This window comes from Simochromis diagramma, unplaced genomic scaffold, assembly GCF_900408965.1.
Source record: "Simochromis diagramma unplaced genomic scaffold, fSimDia1.1 OVJJ01000061.1, whole genome shotgun sequence".
In the NCBI taxonomy this organism is placed as follows: domain Eukaryota; kingdom Metazoa; phylum Chordata; class Actinopteri; order Cichliformes; family Cichlidae; genus Simochromis; species Simochromis diagramma.
Genome location: NW_024386945.1, coordinates 997,192 through 1,020,326, shown reverse-complemented (window position 1 = coordinate 1,020,326; position 23,135 = coordinate 997,192). Strand labels below are relative to the sequence as shown.

Below are 23,135 nucleotides of genomic sequence, written 5' to 3'. Positions count from 1 at the left end.
CGGTCTTGAAGAGGCTTTAAACAGAAACTGTGTCTTCAGCATGGGTGGATATAACAAAGTAACTCCAGTATTGCTTAAATACATATCTGTATAACCTTTTTTTTTTAATGAAAATGATAAGTACAATTTCTGATCATTCTACAGTTGTTTTTAATGAAGTAACATTGTTAGTGTATGGCTTTGAGTACTTGTTGCATTAGTATTTTTACTTGAAGTATTACATAAAGGACGGGGATAGCCACTTCCTCCACCACTGGTTTTCAGTGATAAAAAGGTTCTTGAGAAAACTGCTCACAGCAAGACGGACAGATTATCTGGACAAAGAAGGACTCTGGAGCTGCTCAAATCTAATTTTCCAGCTTTAGGCCTCACAAATAAAATTCTTCTGGCCCGTTTAATTGGAAGCAGGATATTCAAAACCTCAGCAAAGAAAACTGAATTACTATCTCATAACAAAAATGCTGATAATTTATAATAGAAAAAGAACAAGGGGCTCATACAGAAATGTCATTATTATGAATCATTTTAGTGTTTTTTTTGGCAGCAAACAGAAGGCTTCTGTGGATTGAAAGTAGAAACTAAGTGGAGAGTGGTCACATGTGACTGGCAATGATGATTGGGCTGATTTCAGGGGAGGTCAGCATTGGTTAAAATGCAAAATCTGCTGCCAAAGCAGATTGAAAATATAGCACGCAAGTTTGACATTCTGTTCACAGCTGTTTGGACTCAAGTTAAAAGAGGATGTGCTCACTTTGTTTAGATTCCCATGGGCCAAAATGTTCTTTGTGTAAAAAAGAAAGTACGGTTTTTATAAAGTGTTGTCAAAGCAGACGACAAAAAGTTTTGATTAGGCAGAAATATTATTGAAATTTGAGCATCACCTAAAACAGGTTTTTGTACTCTTACATAACAATTCATTTTCTGCTTCATTGAATTCACATAAGGTTGATCCTCTTCATTAGAATTCACCATCGCATCCTGTTGTAATGCTCACATGTCACACTTCCGCCATACACACAAAGATGTTTTTCCTTTAGGCAGGTTTCTATAAATCTCACTCAACTAATTATTATATTACATTAAAATTGATGGAAAACAATGCGTTTAATAAAGCTTTAACATTTTCCTTCCAAATGCAAATAATATTGCATGTTTATTGTAGAATAATGCAGCAATAATGCATGCAGTAATATATATTTCTTTCAGTTATATATAAAAAAAAATGCAAAAGGAAGCAAATTATATGATACATGATACAGCAGAGGCCTCAAGCAGTTGTAATGTTGTGTGTAACATCCAACAACAGATTAAAGAGAGGCTTGATGCTGCAGTGTTACTGACCCGGGGGCTTCCATGCAGTCAAATGTTGACCAAAATGGACTAGAACTGTGATCTGATCCAGAGGTTTTTATTCACATACCTTTTATTCAAATTTTATTTAACTTTATTTAATAGTGCATCAGTTACAGTTATGTGTTAAACAGTTATGCAAACAGCTTCTTTGCGTCACTGCATTGCATAACTTATAGATTGGTTAACCAGTTGTCTGCTTTCTGCAGACAGAAATGACATTGCAGTAATTCTGCATCTATGTGAAGTTGTTTTTAAACGCGATAACAACAACCTCAGAGATGCAGATTAGTGATAAACATTTCAAGAGAAACATGATGTCTTTATAGCTGCAGATGATGGAAACCAAAGCTGCGAATGTGCTTTTTACATTTTTTGTAAGTGGTATGAGAAACTGGGACCAGCTGGTTAAAAGTCTAACCATTTTATCTCTGTGATATGAAATCTGAAAATACAAAAATAATGCTTCCCACTGCCATATGGTGCCATTATTATTGTTTCCCAACTAAAACCTAAAGATAAACTACACCGGTTTCAGCCCTTAATTCAGGTCTGAGTTCAACACTTTTAATGCTGACAGAAAAAGAGTCTAACCTGTTGTTGGGATTAGGAGGTTGTGCACTTTCCACGGCCAGCTATTTGAAGCATTTGAAGTAGGCCAATGGTCTTTGAGGTAAACGGATTCTTTTAAAAGCTCCAAAGTGAAGTTTATTGCAACAAAATTAATATTTTTGTTTGTGATTATTGTTCTTTTCTGGGGTCGGTGATCAGAGATTTGAATAAATGCAAACGAAGTCGCTGTTTCATAACCTGGTTTCATATTATTAGGCCAATTAGATGGCTACAAAGCTCGCATCACATGGGTGCAAAGCTGCTGCCACAGACAACAGAGCCATTAATCCTTCTGCTCGCTGTTGTTAAGGCTACGCATGTTTAATGCACACTAAAGCGCACAGCCTGTTGCTGATCTGCACACCATCACTTCTCACTTTGTAGTCCAGCAAAAAACAGCCTCTTGGCGCTGCTTTTTGCATTTGGGAGGGGAAAGAAGGCGTGTCCCTGAGTCATGCATATAATAGCAAGGCGAGCGGCGATAAGCTTCGGTTCTCCACTCGTCAGCTCTCTGTACACCAGCAGGCTCAGCCACAACGCTTTCTCTACGATGGCCGATCGCTCATCTGAACAAGTAGTATTCAGCAAGCCGAAGGTACGTTCACAGCTCAGCCGGCTCACTGTAGTGTGAGCTTTAATAATTCAAGCGGTTTCTTTTTCAATTTTCCATGGTTTTACGCCCGGTACGCCTGCTTTGACACTGTTTGGGAACCCTATTGTGAGAACCCCCTCGACAAAAAAGGACTCAAAAGAAAGGTTTAAAAATTAAACATAAAATAAAGTTTAACTTTTAAAAAAAAAAACCCAACTTCCTTCCTGCTGTCGTAATACCCGCACTCAAACACGGAAAAACTTTATTTTTCTTGCTTGGAGTTTGAAATTTGGCTACCCTCCTTTAAACGGACAAAACCTGTTGTATGAATGAAAGGAGCCGTGTGCAGCACCTTTCATTTCAATGCCTTTTTGCCGCAAAGCAAAGAAATTGGGGAAGGTATCAAAACTTGATCGTGGCAGATAAAAATTTATGAATTAATGTCCGCTCGTGGCATAAAAGGCTTAATGCGCCGGATTCTATCCTCGCTGAAGAATAAACAAACGAAACACAACTTTTACATAATTTTCCTGATATAGCTTATCAATAATACTTTTAAAGGGATGATACTGACAACCGATGACCATAACAGAGTTTAACAGTCAAATAAACGTTTATTAGTCAGACAGCTTGACATGCAAATCAGGCACACAGGCATGAAGTGTATATTGGTGGCCTTTGGAGCCTGAAGCCTGTTACCTTCTTAGAAGCAGAGAAAAAGATGTGGGTTCTGTTGCCAGGCAGTGATGAGGTCACGTGATGTTGGCTTGTGAAAAATTTGTAAATGGAGATAACCTAACCTTAGGGTGCGGTGGCTGCTGGAAGAGATAATCTCATTACACACTAATATGCAGTTGAAGAGCTCATTGTGTGCAGCAACAACTGTCACCGGTTCACCAAACAGGTTTTACTGTATATGCTGAATGCATCACAGTGCTGTAGTTCAGGATTAGTGCGGTATGTGATCATTGGGTTGTGTTTGCTAAACTATGGTTGTGTTAAGCGAATTAACTCCACCTATGAGGCTACATGACTTGTTTTGTTGCTTAGTTGGATTACTCAAAAAGAGTTTAATTCGATGTTTGGCCCAACCTGGAAGTTCTGGATCTGGATTAAAGTTTCAGTAGTTGCACATCACATCTAAATGAGAGTGAAAAAAAATAAATGGGAGAAATGTTGTCTTCATGTTCCTGGGTCCAAGAATTTAATCTATGCATAGTGTCATATTTGGCAACCTGACATATGTATTTTCAATAATTAACTCCAATCACATAAAGCTGAAATACAGCCAATGTCAACAAAGAATAAGCTATAAGTACTGTTATGACAAATTTTCACATTACTTTTTCTGCAGACTGGTGCTTAAATTTTCAGGAAGTTTGGTCAGACAGACTAGTTTCAGCCGGTTTCTTTGCTGTCTTAGGTCTGGTGTCTGCTAATGTAATAATTCATTTCTTAAAGAAATGGCTCATAACACATACATCATGACAAAAATACACTAAACATTTTGCATCTGTGCATGTCTTATTTCATCAGACCACCTGTTCTAAACCAAACATATTCAATGTACAATCCTGTAATGCAAAGTAGCAAATGATCACCACTGATTGATTATTTTTGTTGATCACACAATATTTGCTTCATCTATAAAATAGCAGAAATCTGTGAAAGAGTTTCAGTAAGACTGAATACTGTGCTCTCATTGAGCTTCTGTTATGTTTTAGTGCTGCACAGCTGCATCACATTAAACGTGCTAAGGCAAATAGAAACATAAAGTTTTGTGCAATGACAGAAGTCAAATGTTGCTTCAAAATAGACCCAACTGGAATCCTGTCCAAACTTTTTTTTTTAAACTTCCTATTTTAGGATTGCCTAATAATTACAGAGTAGATAAGTGGTCATTTTCTTAAAAAACAGCTTCACAAACAGCTTGTTTGTGACAGCTCCAATTAAATCATTTCTATTCATTGTTACTATTGAAAGTTCTGATATGAAAAATTATTTAGAAAACCGCACAGAGATTTGCCATATTTCCAAACCCATCATTTAACAGGTGCCAGTGACATCAAGCCTTTGAATTCATTTTTATGTTGGAAACATGCTTTCAACCATATGGGATGAAGCCAAGCTTTTCCAGGTGTAAAAGATGCAAACCCACAACATCTGGCATTTTCCAGGGAAACAGTAGGACATCAGAAATCCTGGCGCTCTTAAATTCAGCTGTCCAGGGTTTAATAAGTCTTTTCAGAGCCTGACACTTTTCTCTATAATATTTATTTAATGTGAAATATCAATTTCTAAAGAAGCAAAAAATGGTGAATAAACATTCCAGCTGTCAGAATTTGATGATTTTGGAGCATGAAAGTGAGTACATCAGCTTTTCCCACTGAGCCCTGCTTGCTTCAGAGCAATAAAAACATGAGCTTTTTTTTTACATGTGCACTGCAGCATAAACCTTTGTAAACACTGATAGAGGCGCACATGAGAATACAGCCAATGTGAGATTAGTGCTAATAATCACAGTGTGCATGTGGTTACCATGTGTTCTGCCTTCACCCTACCTCATCTTCAGATAATATCCTAAACTGTCCCAAGTTTCTCTAATTTTACGCTTTGGCAAAAACAGTGTCCTGTGTCGGTTCCCACTGCTCAATCAGAAGCGGATTAAAGCATATTAACCAGTTGATTAATGCAATAAAAAGATTAAACTTCTATTGAAACAAGTTTCAATAACCTTGCCTAGTTCTTTGCTCATCATCACTTCTAACCAGAGGTTAGAATTAAATGTCTGTGGTAGGAAAATTTTCATTTGAACCTTGCTGTGACAACCAAGGTCTCAGCTGTTAAGGGAGGGGCAGAGATTTATCATTTGTCATCTGGTTGGAAAAATCAGCACTCGCAGCAATGGAAGGAGAGCCAGAATACTTATTGTGACGCTTCGTTGGCACTGCTGGCCTTTTCACCACTTGTTGCTCTGTCATGCATACTGCATTCACGATGGGCTGCAGCCAAATCACAGAATTGCAACACACCCCTGCTCTTGCTTGCTGCTCCACTGACATCATATTTGTCTTCTATAAACTCCACCAGGTTTCTGCGTGGAAGTATTTTTGATAATCAGTTTATTTGGTAACAGACTTTCTCATTCACAGGTTGAGCTGCATGTGCACCTGGATGGAGCCATCAGAGTGCAGACCATTATGGATGTTGCCAAGTGAGTTAATATATTTAAATTGTATTAGTTTTTTATTATGGACGTTTAGATATTAACTGTCATGGCAGGTATTTTGGATGATACAGGCCAAAAAAAATTCTCCGGCTTTATTTTCAAAAGGCATTTGGCCCATTAGGAATTATGCTTTGGGAAATTGTAATATGGAGCGTGAACTAGGATGCCAGAATGTTTTTTACATGGTACCAAAATCACTGACTCTTGATATCGTTTTTATTGGTGAAAATAAACTCCTTTTATTAGAAAGTAGTTTTAAATCACTGATATGATCAAGGTAGACCATTGAGTTAAAATCTTAACATTATATTTTGTTGACAGGCCACAGACTGAAATTAGGATGGCTGTCGAGTCGCCTTCTAACATTACTGCACGGTGTAATGCAGGGGTGAGCAACTCCAGACCTCAAGGGCTGGTGTCCTGCAGGTTTTAGATCTCACCCTGGCTCAACACACCTGAATCACATGATTAGTTCATTACTAAGCCTCTGGAGAACTTCAAGACATGTTGAGGAGGTCATTTAGCCATTTGAATCAGCTGTGTTGGATCAAGGACACATCTAAAACCTGCAGGACACCGGCCCTCGAGGCCTGGAGTTGCCCACCTCTGGTATAATGTTAATTGCATTATATTAGCGTGAGCATTAGCCGTTGCAAACATGGAGCATAGTTGATTTCATCATGTCACTGCCTGCTGTCTCAAAAAAAGAGGTAACTTGTATTTGAGGAAAACATATGCCTGTCTGTAACTTCCTTTCTTATCAGTGAGTCAGGGTGGAGTTATTGTCAGAGCTGCTCTCTAGTCGCCATCTTTCTAGTGTAGTTTTTGCAGTGGCTTGTGGGCATTTTTCTTCTTCAGCATGTAAGGGTATTACAAAAACATTGGCAGGTGTATGCTGTCCATGTCAATTCTGAACAATGTGAGCCTCGGTACATACGCTGCTGACACTGTCTGCGTTGTTCCTTAACAATTGTAATATCAAAAGATTAGTTCTGGTGACATGCCTAGTGTAGATTCATTTAAGAAAAAAAAATGCTACAGCAGCAGTTGTGTTATTTTCCAAGAGAATAAGTGCAGAGCAAAATTGGTAATTTCTTAGCTTTATTGTTAGAGGCCCATACTCACTGACATCAAACACACAAGGTAGCCGTGTCCTGAATCTTAACTACTTTGAAAATTTTAAATTCCAACCAGAAGAGCCAACTGCTGGCAGTTTGAAAGAGTGGAGGTTTAAGTCACTTATGCAGTGGCTTTACATTTTATTTCAGGAGGCTACAAGCTTCCTTTATATACAAGCTATATTTTTATGACATTTGTCTACCATTTGTTCCTAGTCAGGTAGTTCTCATCTCATTTGATTTGGCAAAATGGCAATATACTCCGTCTCAGAAGGCTTGGGTGATGAATATCAGTCACCAAAACAGTCAAATGTTTTTATTCAAAGTTTTAGTGGTTCATGTCACACAAATTACTGCTGTTCCAAATTTCTTTTAAACAAAGTACACAACTCAGTTAAAAAAACATTTAGAAAGGGTAACATTAAATGTTTACATTTCAATGCAGTTTTTACATTTTTCTATTTCCTTTTTTTGCCCTATGTTAGGAGGCGTGGTATACCTCTGCCAGTGAATACTGTGGAGGAGATGACGAAGAGGATCATTGTTGAAGAGCCTGGCACCCTCACTAGTTTCTTGGAAAAGTTCAACGAGTATATGCACGTAATTGCGTAAGTGCCACATTTCAGTTGCATACTTAGCTAAGGTGTTTCCCTCTTGATCAGCTGACCCTGGGTGCAAAGAACGAGTTACTAATAGCCTAGTTAAGCAGTTTGTTATCACACTGACATGACAGATTTCCCTATTATGTAGCTACTACAGTCATAGTGCATCCAAAGTCTTTGAAATCAGGATGTGTGGTATAGCTGTGACTGATGATACTGACCTGGCAGGATTATGCAATATAATTGTGCACCACGACAGGGGGTTGATTTTAAATGTCAGACATACAGAAGAGGAACAAATTATTACAGAGATCAAGTTCCACTTCAGCAGCCAAATTAAAACTAGAGTGAAGTTGTTCTCGGTTCCTTTCCAGTGTCACTCTGTCTTATATTTAGTTCCCGCAGTAACTGGCCTCAACCATTTAAAAAGACCGAGTACAGGCCTTCAAATGTTCAATGGCCATAAAAGAATTCAACAATGACGGTCTGTATAATGTCTGGAATGCTTCATGCAGTTGTGCTGAATGGACTCTTCTGAATCAAGGCGCTTAAAGCCAGGACAGCTTCAACAACACAGGGAACCTGCTAGGCTGAGTTGAGCTTAGGCCGAATTGTTGTATGAGCTTGGCAGTGATGAGGCATTTGTGTGTGTGTTCTGAGGGGGTTACTGTGAGGACACTGCAGAACATGCATTCAAGGCTGGTCAATGAGCTTTCGCTTTCATTGTAAATGCTGGAAGCAGCGTTGTTTGCAGTCACATGATGTGCAAGTGAAAATGTGCTGCTGGAAAAGAGGGAAAGCTCTAATTCTCTCAGTATTCGCCCAGAATGAAAGTATTGTATTGTCATGCAGAAAATTATGAAACTATTTCATCTGAAAAGAAAGTGTTTTACAAATTCCCCTAACAAACGAGACCCCTTGGATTGATCCCAGGAGGAGAAACAAATTCCTTTGACATTGTGTCAGAAAGGGCATTCAACATTTTGGGGTCCTTAAAGTCCTTAAAGTCCTTGTACTTATGCCTCTCCAATGTGCACTGGATCTCCTACAGTGTGTCAACACCAAGTATTAAACATAATTTCAATAAGGTGAGATCACTTGGAAGAATTTGTACATAATTTAACATGTCAGTGTAAATGATAAAAACATTTTGCTTATTTCACCTGGTTTTAAATTGTAGAAGAAAGCCGAGAGGATCATTATGCACAACATGGAATAGTTGTCAGTGTCAGCGAATTTAATCTAATACAGATTATAAGTCAATCAGCAAAAAAATACGTCCCGTATCATAGATCATATCAATAACACTTGAGCTAACTCCTAGAAATGCTTATACTGCGCATTGTGAAAGACAGTAATGTATAGATAGCTGGTTAGGAGTGGCCAGTGCTTTTGCTTTTTTTTTATCATTGAGATAAGCTTATCAGAGCTAATGGGCATTTTAATTTGTTCTGTGTTTTTCTGTTTCAATTCTCAGTGGAGACCGAGAGGCCATTAAAAGGATAGCCCGTGAGTTTGTTGAAGACAAAGCCAAAGAAGGAGTGATTTATGTTGAAGTTAGATACAGCCCACATTTTCTAGCTAACAGTGGAGTGAAGCCAATTCCATGGAACCAGGAAGAGTAGGTATTTGGTTTGCACAGCTCAAATAAAGGATCAAATAAACTTCTGATTCATTTACTGGAACGTTTCTTGTTGTCTTTGCTCAGGGGCGACCTGAGCCCAGATGAGGTGGTGAGACTGGTTAACGAGGGCCTCAGCGAGGGGGAGAGAGAGTTCAAAATCAAAGCCAGGTCCATTCTATGCTGCATGCGCCACATGCCAAGTAATGAACTGTTCATGCTCCTGTCTGCTCACACAACCTTGTGAGATAAGGTTTCTTGCTGTACTGTGTTCTTTCTTAGCCACTGCCTCAGTTATTGTTTTTAGAAAATAAAAATAAAATAAACACAAGCGCCACAGAAAAACACAACATGCTAACTTAATTTATACGATATAGATATAGATATAGATATAGATAGATATAGATATGCAAACCTTTCGTATTTCTTTCAAATGAATATGCTACAAATTGTTGGTCTCCAATGAGCACTGTATGAATGTCTGATGGACTGTTTTAAAAGCACTTTGAGCTCATGAAATGAAATTGCTAACGTGACTGTGTTAGTTCAGCTGATGCCACGGTAATATAGTAGTTAGCACTGCACTCACATCCAGAGGTTTCTGAGGACAAACCATCTAGGTGGATGGAGTCTTTCTGTGAGGAGTTTGCATGTGGCAAATCCACTATCGTTCAGAGCTCTGAACGATAGTGGATTTGCCACTATTTGGTGATTTAAAAATCGAATATATGAGCCAATATTTTCTCCTCTCAGATACGCAATATATTGACAGATTTCCCTAAAATTTGTGTAGATGTTTACGAGGTTTTACAAAGATCTTAGAAAAATGACAGTGCAGTGTAAATATATTCTTAAAAGTCCTGGATTACTTATTTATTCTGCTTGGCTCTGCCTGGTTAGCTGATTGTTAAGTTTGTGGTGTACTAAATGTGCAATATAAATGTGCTACACACAAGGAAGCTATAGAATTCCCTTCTGGCAGACAAACTAAGGGTGGTTCCCATGTCTGCTTTGCTTTATTATTTTATTTATTGGCTGTCATTAATAGTAATACTAATACATCAACAAGTAGCTAATATCAGCTGATATATTGGCCTCACTGGGTGATTCAGGTGCTTAACTTTTCCCACAGTCAGGTTATTTGGTCATTCTAAATTAGCTGTATGTGTAGATGGTAGTCCATCCCTCTGTGTCAGCATCATCTACCTCACCCTTGGCCCAGTGTCAGCAGACATACTCTCTATCCTGTGACCCATTTATACGTCCCAGAATCATGTTACAAACAGCGTGTGATTTAGTGTGGTGATGTTATGGGCATTACTGTCTGAAAAAGACCAGGGGTACTCAAGACATCACAGTTTTTGTGGTGTAGTATTTAGGTATAACTGGAGACCCACAGTTTGTAAACTATTCATTTTTCTACATCTGTCACAAGCTGTGATAAACCAGTAACATGTGCAGGGTGTTCTGTCACTCCTTGACAGCTGAGATAGACTCCAGTCACCTACTATTACTGAATTTGATAAACAGTTAAGAAAATGGAGGAACTGATGATCATAGATAAACGTTCCCTAATTAGCACTTAAAAGGATATCTGAGGGTAATGAGAAAGCCTCAGGTTTTGGTTTTTTCTCTCAGTGGTTATTGATTAAATAGCTCCAAAGTAATTAGGATTAATCCTCAGAAGGATTTGATCACTGAACATTTGTTGAGGTTTTTGGCCATCAAAGAAAATAACAATATTACTTGTATTTAGAGGCAATAAAACATCAAAGATTATATTTAAAAAAAAAAAAAAAAAAAAGCATTAGAGATCCACAGCTTTCACAGGAGAGGGCTAACGAGTGCTGCTAGTATCTGCACAAGTACACACTTCAAACTGCTGTATCAGTAATTCTAACTGAGGTAACATGAGCAGTTACCGTTAGCAGCAGCAGCACTGATCGTAGAGATGTGTCCTTTGCTCTGCTCCGTTCCTGCAGCTGTTTCCGGTATAACCGCCAAGTGAAACTCATATCTGCCGTCGTGCATTTTCTAGTACAACTCTCACAAAAACAGGCTGAAGCTGTTTACATTTTATTTTCATTTGTGACTTTGTGAACGGGACATCTGAATTTGTTATGGTTTAGACGGCAAATACAGATGCATTACCAGCTGTTGCATGCAGGTAGAGTAGTTTATGCTTAAACACGTTACAGTGCGTACTTACGTAACTTTGGATTTATGTAAAAGTAGAATAGATATCAGTGAAGTAATAACAGACAGGATGTGACGCGCCAAGTTGAGGAAACCTTTTATTGCTTTCGTGCTGAACATTAGATAAGAAACAGTGTTTTTGCAATAATAATAAAACCAGGAGATCAGCATGGAGCAACCACGTTTGTATGTTCAAAGGTTACAAAGGTCACATGTTGCTGGCACTGGTTTCACATTGACTTTACAGACTGTTTCATTAAGAACAAAACCTCTGTTATTATCAGCCAGGTGAATACAGTTATGAATGTTCATTAAAGTTGTCTTGAACTTGTCATAAAAGAAGATTAATCATGTCGTCACATTTATGTATCATTTAGCATGTGTGCTATCAGTTAGCAGGACCAAGCTGTTTGGTAACACATGTATGTTTTAAATTCTCCAGGCTGGTCAAAGGATGTTGTGGAGCTGTGTAAGAAATATAAGGATGAGGGAGTGGTTGCCATTGATTTGGCAGGTGATGAGTCTCTCAACTGTAAAGCCAATCCTGAACACAATGGAGGCCTATGAGGTGAGCTTGTTGAAACACCAGTATGATGAACATCATCCATCAGAAGGAACTTTAAATTGTCTTTGTTTCACAAAAATGCCATATAATCCAGCCTCACCCCCTTCAGCTGTAACAATAAAGTATTATGTCATTTTTGAGGTCATAAAAATACCTTTACAGTTGTAAAATCTAAAAAGAAATGCCTAACTACAATACCTTTAAAAAAAACACCTTTACAGTCGTAGAGTCTGTCATGCTCCGAGTGGCTACGGCCAGATAAATATAGCTGCTTTTTTTTGCATCATTAACTTTCAGGCATCCTTAGAGTATTGGAAGCTTTATTTTACAGCTGCATGGAGAGAGACGTTTGTGGGATCGTAATTTTCCACAGTCAAAATTCATAACCGTTGGATGCATTACCATGAAATCCTTTGGGAACCTTAAAATAAATGGTCCCCAAAGGATAAATTCTATTGACCTGCATTTTAATGCAACACTGTCAGTGAATGATGTTCATCCCTTACATGGTAAAATGTCTTACATACAGATTTAGGAGAAAATGCTTCTCAGATGCTATTTTGGTCATGCCCCGACTTTTCCTCTAGCACCACCGGATGTAAACATTTTTGCACATTTTAAATGTTTTTAGTACTTTTTAAGAAATTGGTTTGGTGCAAATGTATTTCTGAGTCAGACTGGAATAAAGACTTTATCATCTCACAGAAATATATGGTAAAAACTTCAGCTGGTACAATATTTTTGTTTTACAACAATTTACCTAATAAGATGCCTGACAGCCTTGATTGTAGTTCCTAGTTAGCAAGCTCGAGCATGCACAGACACTTAACTAAGCGGGTGATCGTGGTTATGTTTACACTTTGCATTAATGTTTTAGCAATATCACTGTGGGCGTGTAATCATTGTGGATTTAATTGGTGTATAACTTCTATGGAATGGGCGCTTTATGACATCGTTAGTCTATTTGCTGGTCTGCTGAAATATCCTGACAGCTGTAGGACAGATTGACATATAATCTGTTTTTCTTTGGTAATGCCCTGAGTTTGCCTTCTTCTTCTGGTTATAGGTAAAATGTCTCAAACTATTGGCCCTGGTTGCAATATATGATAAAGACGCTGTCCTCAGAATTGATCACTATGTTTTCTCTGCCCTTTTAACTATCACCAATTTTAGTTGCATATTTAGAGGAGCACACAGTAAAATGTAATTTAGATTGTGTGTTTTATCATAATCCTAGTTTTCTTTTGACGCTGCAGCTAAGTACAGCCGCAGAGTAAATTTTCTCAGTGAGAAAGTTGTATTTATTTACTGGCATAGACCACTATATAGAGAATTTATGTACTGATGCATATCTCTATCCAGCAAATATGGGAGAAAAATCTAATTTCCCCAAACCAATTTCCTCTTATGCAGTGAAGCTTGTCAGAAAAATCCAATTTCTTTTTCTGCCAGCCAGTATTGATTAATTCTGGGAACACCACAGTAAGTAATCAGTTTTCCCTGTCAGACCTTAATGAAGGAAGTAGATTAATCACTTAATGCACTGAAGTGCTGGATATTTTACATCAGTTAATTACATCAATTTTACATTAATTACATTCTGAAAGACAGGAGGGGTTATGATTACCAGCATGGGTAGGTATCATAATTTGTATTTCATACTTTTTTTAGTATGAAAACAAAAGAGTAGCAATAATAATAGAGCTAAATACTCCTAAAGAGATCTGACTGTGGTCGTTTGTTTTGGTATTCTGTTGTTACTGTCAGTGATGCACAGGAGAGAAACTGTAGCAAAAATCTGGCAAAGAGAATACAAGAATTGGAAAGGCAGGAAAAACAAACTTGGTGGTGATTAGAAATCAGAATCAGAATCTCTTTATTGGCATTGCACACTAAGAAATGAAGTGCAGTACCCTTTAAGGTATAAACGTTATATATATACAAAATAAATAAAACAAAATATAAATAGGGAAGGCTAAACAAAAAGACAGACATTCAGAAAATGTGCACAGCAGTGCCTTCATATCCTGTGTCATCTGATGACAGCAGTTCAAACACATTATGGTGAGTTACGTCAAATATTTTGAGCTTTTCTGAGAAGTTCCTCCAGAGAGTGGGAACTTCACAGCAGCAACCTTTAAACAACCTTTAAATGAGAAGTAGGAACAATTAAACACACGTGAAACAAATGAGGGCATTCGATTGCAGAGGCAGAAAAAAAGAAGAAAATCATAAAAACTTCAAAGTAAGAATCTAAAAACACAAATAACTAGCAAAGACTAAGGCATGAAAACACAAAAGTCTGGGGGGAAATAACACTAGAAATTATTAATAACTAATGGATACCTCAGAAAGAATCACAATTTCAAACCCTTGAAGTCTTTTTGAGTCATGTGCAGTTAAACATTACAGTAAATAATGAGTTTAGCCTAAAACTTGTCCTCACTGGATGCTTGAATCATTTACTAAGCTGCTGTTTTAATATTAATACCCCCCCCCCCCCCAAACACTACGTGTTGATGTAGTAATAGTATAAGAAAACACTACATGAACTTTCATCTGTGAGCGTGAAAAAAATTCCTTTCAGTCACTGCCTCGGCTTGTGCGTCAATGAAAGTAATTCATAAGCTAGTTGTAAACCATGTTGTGCAATTCCAGTGCAGTATCTGCAGATGTTGCATGAATTTTGTTGGCTGGCTCATTATGCATTAAGCATCAACAGAAAGTACAATACCATCTGAATGACTGAAGCATTTCTGTAATGTTATTCAGTGTAAGGTAAACAGCCTGCATGCGTATATGTGTGTATAGATAGGTAAATAACACAGTTGCAGCTGAAAGTTGCATGCACTCGTCTTGGATATGAATGTTTGGGCTTGCAGTGATTTCTGTGAGCTGTTCTTTTTCTTTGGAGTCATTGCACAACATCCAGAAAAAAAACCCTGACTAACTTCTTGAGGCCAAGGCCTCTCAAATTTCTGTTAATGCTCGTGATCAAATACAGCTGGGCTTGTTTTACCACACTCACTGGACTGACAAACACATACAAATGCATCTAGTACAACTAATAATACCCAAATTTTGTTTAGAGTACCTAAGAATGCTCATGTTGACCAAACGCTTTCAACAAACTTCTGGCATAATAATCGAAGGGGTTTTGTTTGTATTTTCCAACCCTGCATACAGAATTTTTATTTCAGACAACCCCAAATAACTAAAACTTTGTGTCTCAAACTCTGAGTGAAGATACGTGGTGTACAATCGTTAAGCACTAGAATAATTCACAGAAAACCTTTCAGTGCAACTGTATGTGCATTAAGTAAATCTACAGTTTACATTGTATTCATTGCATACATTCTATTTGTTACATTTTTGTCATTCTTTGTTTTTCCTTTAGAGAGACATTGTTTTTTCTAACATCTCTTTATGATGAGCAGTATTTATCACTATCTGCTGTGAAATGTATATACAATCCCCCACACTGTACATTAATTATTAACGAGTACCAGAGCTGACAGAACAAAGTCCTCCCTAATATTGAAGGTTATCTTCATATGTGATCATTAGATGCATGCAGTATGAGCTGATTAAGCAGGACACACTCGGTGTGCCAGAGGTTGTAGATGCTAAAATGAAACCAGATGTTCAAACCAGAGTAATGCCTTCTCTATATTTAGTTTACTTCGATGACAAATTAAACATTCATTTTTATTTCAATGTGTACCCACTGGGGGAACGTTTGTTAAAGTTTTCACTTCTGCCAGAATAAGTGTGTACAAGAACCTGTCTACATTATAAACGGCACTCAAGTCAGTGGTACACATTACAGATGTGGAAACCAAATGTTTGGCTGAGCTCTTTGATTGCTGCTGCGTTTCATGATTGATTTTGTTCCCAGGAAGCAGTACACTGTGGGATCCACAGGACAGTTCATGCTGGCGAGGTGGGGCCGGCCTCTGTGGTGAAGGAGGTGAGCTGTTCAACAATAACTTGAGACATTTGTGAACAGGCTGGTGCAGCCCACTGATTGTTTAACCGTCCGTAAACAGTCAAGCCACATGTTAACAACAGAATTAAGGGCAGAGGTCCAAAGAAAACAAGAAGAGCATAGCTCTATGTCCGCTGTAGCCCAGCTGAAGGTTAGTGTGAAAACAAATTGGGAGTGCCTTTAAATTGCTCCATACATACTGTGTGCATTTTAAGGAAGTAAGCAGCTCAACTATGAGACATTTCTGAGTGAGGTGGTGGAGTCATGTTAGTGCTTGTATATCCTAAAATACCTGTAAACTAAACGATCAAGCCACACAGTGACAACAAAAAGGGCGGGCATGTCAATAAAATAAGTGTTTTATATTTAGTGTTGCCCATTTGAAGCCTGGTAAAAGAATACATTTAACACTGAGTAAATACTATATATGGGTAAAGGACGACACAACAACGGACATGTGAAGGTCCAACAACATAACAAACATGTGAGGCACACCCACGGCCAACCCTGAGAGGGCCCCTTTCCTCCAGCAGAGAGCAGACAAATTTTAGCACAACTTCTTCGATAGCTGGTTCATTATCATTGGAGTATAACTGAAATAAATTATGCAACACTAACTGTAGACTGTTGGGCGACTGCGGCTCATGTGGTAGAACAGGTTGTCTGTCAATCAGAAAGTCAGGGGATCAGTTTTCTTGGATCACTGTGATACTGAGCCTTATGTTGTCCCTGACGCATCCATCGTGTGAGTGTGTGTGAATGATAGATAAAAGCATTGAGGTATAGATAAAAGCACTGCATGAATTTGTGCGAATGAGAGATGTAGCAGAAAGTGCTCAAAATGAGTAGAAGTACCAGTCGAAATAAAGTGTCACAGCTGCTGTCACTAATCATGCAGTAACTCGTTATTACTCGTTATAAGTTATTGTACAAAACCCTGCCCCTCTATTTAGATCTGTGCACATTCTTACTGCGTAGACAAGATATTTAAATAGAGCAAACTTTCCTCAAACGCTCACTTTGGGTCACACATCTGCCGCTCACCCTACACTGAAGCTACAGAAGTGTTCTCAGTTTCGTTTGATGTTGTCTAAACATCTACCTGGTAACACGGACTGCATCCTTCGCAGCTGTTGCTGACTGGCAGCGGCATGGTTCATTCAAACTCCTGTGGGGCCTACAAGGGTATACTTAAGAACCCAATATAGGTCTACATACTGTGCTTATTTTTTAATGTCCATCCAAACTTCTGTAGTGCATAACCACTTTATGTCTGACTAAAATAAAACGGCTGCTCTCTAAAGAACCCATCCTTTAAACTGACAGTTCAGCTATGGCATAACATCTGAATGTGCCTCCAGAAATAGCTTGAAGGCACTGCTGACATGTGCAGTTTTCTGCACTTTATAACCTTTCACCTCTATGTTATGAATTTCTGTTTCAAATTTAGGCTGTGGAAGTGCTGAAAGCTGAACGTGTTGGACACGGTTACGGCACTCTGGAGGACAACGACCTGTACAAAAAACTGCTGGCTCAAAACATGCACTTTGAGGTAAAGAACTGTGTGAAATTCTCAGCATTTTCATTAGAAACATGAATCATACGCAAAGTTATCTAATCTAATAAATGTACTTTGCTCTTTGATCATATTGCTCATTACAGACAGGAAATGAGATTGTTCTACTAGATAATTACATTGATAAGTGGACTGGAGGGCTACTAAGTATCTACTTAGCGACAGTGATACACTGACCCCTAGTGGAGAATTTGATGTTTGCCTCTTCGTCAATTCCTTGCATCCTTTCCTGCAAGTGGAAGAGACACTTTATAAAATCAGACATTCTCACAGAGCTCTGTTTATTGTTTTGCTGTAGCCTCCAGCTGTATTTTCTGGTCTCAGATGTCAGCTGTTGATGATGGTTTATATATTTAGGCCTACTGCCTTTAGATAAATTCACAACATGGCAGAATGTGACAAGGACACAATATTTGTGTCCTTTTCATGCAGTTGATAATCTTAAATAAATGAAACAACATATGAACACAAAGAAACCTTATCTTTAGAGTGCTTCAGCTACATATATACCAGCTCTATGTCATGGCTCTTTTATACGTCATGGGTAAGAGGATTTCTGCAAAGTATACAGCTGCGGATCCTCAATTTTAGCTCTTGCAAGAAGTTCCTCTCTCCTCTGTCCTTCAGATGTATTTTAGGAATGAAGACATCCTTTGAGATGGGACACTCAGATTGATTTCACAAGTAGGAAGTTTTGAGGAGTTAAGGAGGTACAGAATAAAAAGAAAAGACCTTGGAGTAGTCTCTGATGCCTTAGTGCGGCACTTAAGGGATCTATGGCATCATTAATTCCAAGTGTGTTTTTCCTGCTACAAGTCAAAATGTCTACTGTGAAAAAGGTGTTTTAGAAACACCTCATCTTGTGTTTACATCCTTTTGTTGTAAGGAGAATCAGGGAAGCATTGAGGCGACCTTTGTCGTGATTTGGCGCTATATAAATAAAATTGGATTGAATTAGAAAAAAAAAAAGACTGGAATATTTTGGCCTCTCAGTTTTGCCTTTGCTGTTCTGATTGCAGACGTGTCCTATTTCGAGTAAGCTAACAGGTGCCTGCAACCCAGACTTCACCAAACACCCCGTCATCACGTCAGTTTCTTTTGTTTTTTTTATAAAAAAAATTTCAATTATTTTATTTAAATATTAACTAACTTTGGGCATCTATTCATTTTCGTACTATTTCTTTCGTGCAGGTTCATGAAAGACAAAGCTAACTACTCTCTGAACACAGATGACCCTCTGATCTTTAACTCCAACCTGCATCACGACTACCAGACAGCACACCAACACATGGGATTCACCGAGGAGGAATTCAAACGACTGGTGAGATCAAATGCATGAATAATCATAGCAGTAGTTCACAGGAAGAATTCATTTGAATATGGTTTGAAAAGAAGGCAGGGGGTGTAATTGCAAGGTATATTGCATCGTTAATTGAAGCAGGGACCAAACCTTCCATGGAGAAATAATCCACTGTTCACCGAAGAGCCTCAGACGCATTTTAACCAATGCACCAATTGAGCTTCACATCCAAGTTCCACCAGGTTTGGAATAATTTTCCAAGAGCTCATTAAAAGGATGGTGACACTGACATTTTAATTGGCTTTTCTCCAAGAGCGAACTTAGATCAATGCTCATTTAATCTTTATAGCAGATTGTGAAGCTACATCCAGGAAACAGCTAGCATAGCTCTATAGAGGTAACGAATATGAGCTATAAAGCTCAGTAATTGCAACATTGTGGTTAAATAAAGACTAACATAATGTAAAAAGGGCACATTTTGATTTTACTGGAGGATTAATTGCCAGACTATTTCCTGACCGGGAACAGTGACAGAAGAGAATGCCTGTCATCACTGGGAGTATGACAGGTGTCTTTTCCTGCCATATTGCACCAGGATTCACAGAAACTCTGGTCCAAAGTCACCAATTGTGGAGTTACATTTAGTTTTTTATTTTATATATGATAAGCAAGCATAAGTATTCAAAAGCACAACAGTGCCATTAAGCAGTAAGCTGCAGCATTCTGCATCGTTTCTGCCTTCATCAATCTCATCTCATCAATCTTTGCTGATTCAGGACATTTATTGCAAAACTAGCAAATGCAAATTGTGTTTTAAAGATTAATGCTTCAGTAGCTCCATATATTTCTCTGTGCATTTATCATATAACATCTGTATATGAATTTGAAGATGCACAAGACACTGTTTTTCTCCTGTACCTCTATATTCACTGCACATACATGAGTATGAAACTTCTAGCCGACTGCTTACTGTTGATGAGAGTGTGACTAAGTTCCCAGATTCCTGAACCATTCCCTAAAAGTTAATTCCCCAGCTCAATGTGAAATCTGTCTTGTGTCTTACAGAACATTTGCTCTGCACAGTCAAGCTTTCTACCTGCCAAGGAAAAGGAAGAGCTGCTTAAAACACTCAGTGAGGCCTATGAGATGATCCAGAGCACTGCCTTTTAACCCTGACCAGCAATTCTGAGGAGAAACCTAAAGCAGGGACAAATCACTCTGAGACCTTAATCTTCCATGTGATGCAGTGGAACATGTTTTTAGTCATTTGTAACCCAACAAACAACATACACAGAATATTACATCAGATATGCTGTTTACCAATGGGAAGCATCCTTCATCTTACATACCTGTATATCATCTGTTTGTGTATTTAGCAACATTGCATCTGATTACAAGGTGCAAGCACAAAAACCACAAAAATCAGAAACTATACGTAATTTAAATTTGGCTGTGCTTTTTTTTTTTTTTTTCTTCTTGCACATCTCTAGATCGCTTCCAGCACCACTGCTATTTTTATATTGTTCCATAGAAGGCCCATTGTGTATGCTTGTGACTTTCACCACAGACCTCCAACAGAGAGAAAACATCAGCTGTGATGGCACACGTGGCATTAAAGGCACAGAAGATTTTTTTTTTTTTTTTTAAACACAAAAAAAACACAAAATCTTCACTCAAAACCAGCCCTGGTTACCAGAATTCCCCGTGGCTTCATCTGCCTCGTAAAATGAAAATCTAATTGAAGGTGTCTGGGCTAACTCTAAAATGACAGGGAGAGGAGTTCATTCATGGTGGAGCTACTCTTTTGCATTGAACAGATCTCACTGAGGTGGTTCAGGCAGATTCAGGAAACACCAGATTGTCTCTCAGTTGGCTTAGGAAAACACTGGAAGCTGTAGGAGGAGCATATACTGCAGTGGTAGGAAGACAAGGGGACAGAATAAGATGTCTATGAAGGAGTCTAAAAACAGCAGCTGTGCTGGAAGTGGTAAAGAGATGCAGAAGAAGATAACCTTGAAAGGAAGAATACCCAAATGTACATATGGGCTTTTTGCATTTTTATGGGCCGGATCCCAGATTTCTTTTTAATCATACTTAGTATTTGCATAGCTTTAATGTGTTAGTTATGGGTGCTTGTTTTGGACATAGTCAGGGTCCCCTGCTGTGTCCAAAAATATAGAATGAAACATATTGTGTTATATCAGAACTTTGGATATACAGGGTAAATCAAAAAGAATCATCCGATTTCAATGCGCTTTAATTCTGCAGCCGTTGACTCCAGACACGTTCGCAAAAGTGTGGGAGGAGTTTGACTCTCGTACGGACATACGCCGTGTGGCCCGAGTACGACACATTGATCACTTGTGAACGTTTTGTATGTAAAATTTTATATTCAGCCATATATTTTAAACTTTACTGCAAGCGTCTATGTCCATTGTTTAAACGAAAATAGCCTTTTGAAATCGGATGATTTTTTTTAAATACATCCTGTATTTATCATCTTGTGTTTACATCCTTTTGTTGTAAGGAGAATCAGGGAAGCATTGAATGCACAATTACACTTCTAAGTAACAGGTTTAACACATAACCACACTGGAAAAGGAAAAACAGGGGAGGTTATTTGTGGTTCACACCTTAAACGTTCATGTTTGAAGAAAACAATGACATGAAGGATAACTGAAAGCAGTGGAGGCTAAGAACTGCAAAATATAGTTCAATTTGAATATCCACTGTTCAGTTGCAGGTGAAGTATCATAATCCAGTGTTAGAGACATGTGCTTTTTCCCCTGTATGTGCAAAACTTCAGGGCGCGTCAGGCGAACACAGCTCAATACCAAAAGTTTAGTCTTACATGTGTACACTAGGTGGCACACTACTGTTACCTAGATAGACATCTGACTATGGTTTTGCATTTGATAACTACTCTCTTTACTCTTGTTTGATGTATGTATTTATTAAAAAAAAAAAAAGCACATCCATTTATAACCACATTTATGGAATTTATAAGAAAACAAAATAAAAGCTACTATAAAATGTTCCTGCTTGCCATCATTTATTTTCTGTGACAGTTTAAATCAACGGTAACTTTAAATATCTTTCAAAGGAAGCCCGATCATTAATATGAAGTAAACTCTGATCTAATCATTTATCAAAAGCCTCGTAACCCCCAAATATTGTAACTAAAGATTTCTTTATTGTATGAAGAGATAAATGGGAGTAAGGGGCCAAGCTATGTGGAAATGTAAACATTAGCTTCCTGTGGCCACTAATACACACAAAAGCAGCGTTCAGTTTTATTTATGGTTCTGGTGCAGCTTAACCCCGAACTCATTAATCCCGGTTTGGCTGAGAGTCACCACCTTCACAACTTCTATGCCTGCTCTGGTTCAGATTTTAAGTACGGCAACCTGCAAAATATAGTTAATTATCAACGAAAACATAAAATACGAACGTTGCAGTAATTCATAAGTATTTTATTACACAAAGAAAATTGCTATCACAAAGTTATCACTGAACATTTAGCAATAAATATGAATTTCCATACACGACAGTAAAATGGGGACTATGTTGGTAAATATATAAAGAAAAGACTCGACCGTGAAACTGAACACCAGGATCACAAACACACACACACATACATAGAAAGAAAATGACAAACGGATGATAATGAATACCCCTCCATGACAGTCCCACATTAGGCTGGAGCAACATTTCGAGTGTTGTTATGAACGAATTCTGTTTAGCTCAGTCCATCTCCGCAGACCTTAATCCAAAGTTTCTGTGCTTTCTTCTCTCGTCAGGAATATAAATAACTAACAGAGTATAAAGCAAAAGCGCAGCATCTCAGCTGTCAGTTCTACTCTGTTCTGTTTCCCGTGGTACAATCGGATTCAATAAAAAGGCAAACATTTGGAGCCCCTGAAGCTCCAAACAGGCCGGCAGTGAGCGAAAGTGTCCTCATGTCCAGTCAAGAGAACCAATACCAACACTCTCCATTTCCTTACTCCATGTCTCTCTACTTTCACCTGCTTCCTCTCTACATTTCTCTGCCTCCCTTCGGTCTCTGGCTGAGCTTAGGATGGGCCTCCGCTTCCCTGGGCAGCTTGGCTATTGGAGCCCTCCGCCTCTGGGGCTGGGGAGGACCCTGGGTCTCCTCCTGCCAGGTCAGGGAGAAGAAAAAAAAAAAAGTGAAAGATACTTTTAATTTAATTCTTAAAGACATACGGCAATCCAAGTAGTAAGAGAATCCTGAGGAAGGAAATACAACTTCCTTCAGCAGCCCAGTGTTAGTATGATTTGACTCTTCTCACAATATCAGCGTCCTGTGGTTTGATTTATCTCGGTCATTTAATTGTCAACTTATGGGAAAATTGTCTTTGACTGAAA

At 38.3% G+C, this 23,135-nt stretch overlaps 2 protein-coding genes across 4 annotated transcripts in view; one reads left to right on the top strand and one right to left on the bottom strand.

Annotated features, from left to right (window-relative positions):
• The first annotated feature begins 2,429 nt into the window (after positions 1-2,429).
• On the top strand, positions 2,430-21,718 carry ada (adenosine deaminase). Its single transcript, XM_040037953.1, is given in 12 exon segments — positions 2,430-2,557; positions 5,707-5,768; positions 7,387-7,509; positions 8,981-9,124; positions 9,212-9,327; positions 11,763-11,888; positions 12,027-12,046; positions 15,784-15,855; positions 17,324-17,425; positions 18,469-18,536; positions 18,641-18,770; positions 19,815-21,718. Coding segments are annotated over 12 exon segments (1,113 nt in total). The 5' UTR covers positions 2,430-2,512; the 3' UTR covers positions 19,920-21,718.
• pkig (protein kinase (cAMP-dependent, catalytic) inhibitor gamma) overlaps positions 20,206-23,135 on the bottom strand; it is a 27,867-nt gene continuing 24,937 nt past the window's right edge. For all 3 annotated transcript variants that reach the window (XM_040037950.1, XM_040037951.1, XM_040037952.1), the window contains exon 3: positions 20,206-22,905. In XM_040037950.1, coding sequence (XP_039893884.1) covers positions 22,823-22,905 — 83 coding nt within the window. In that variant the 3' untranslated portion in view covers positions 20,206-22,822. The remainder of the gene's footprint in view (positions 22,906-23,135) is intronic.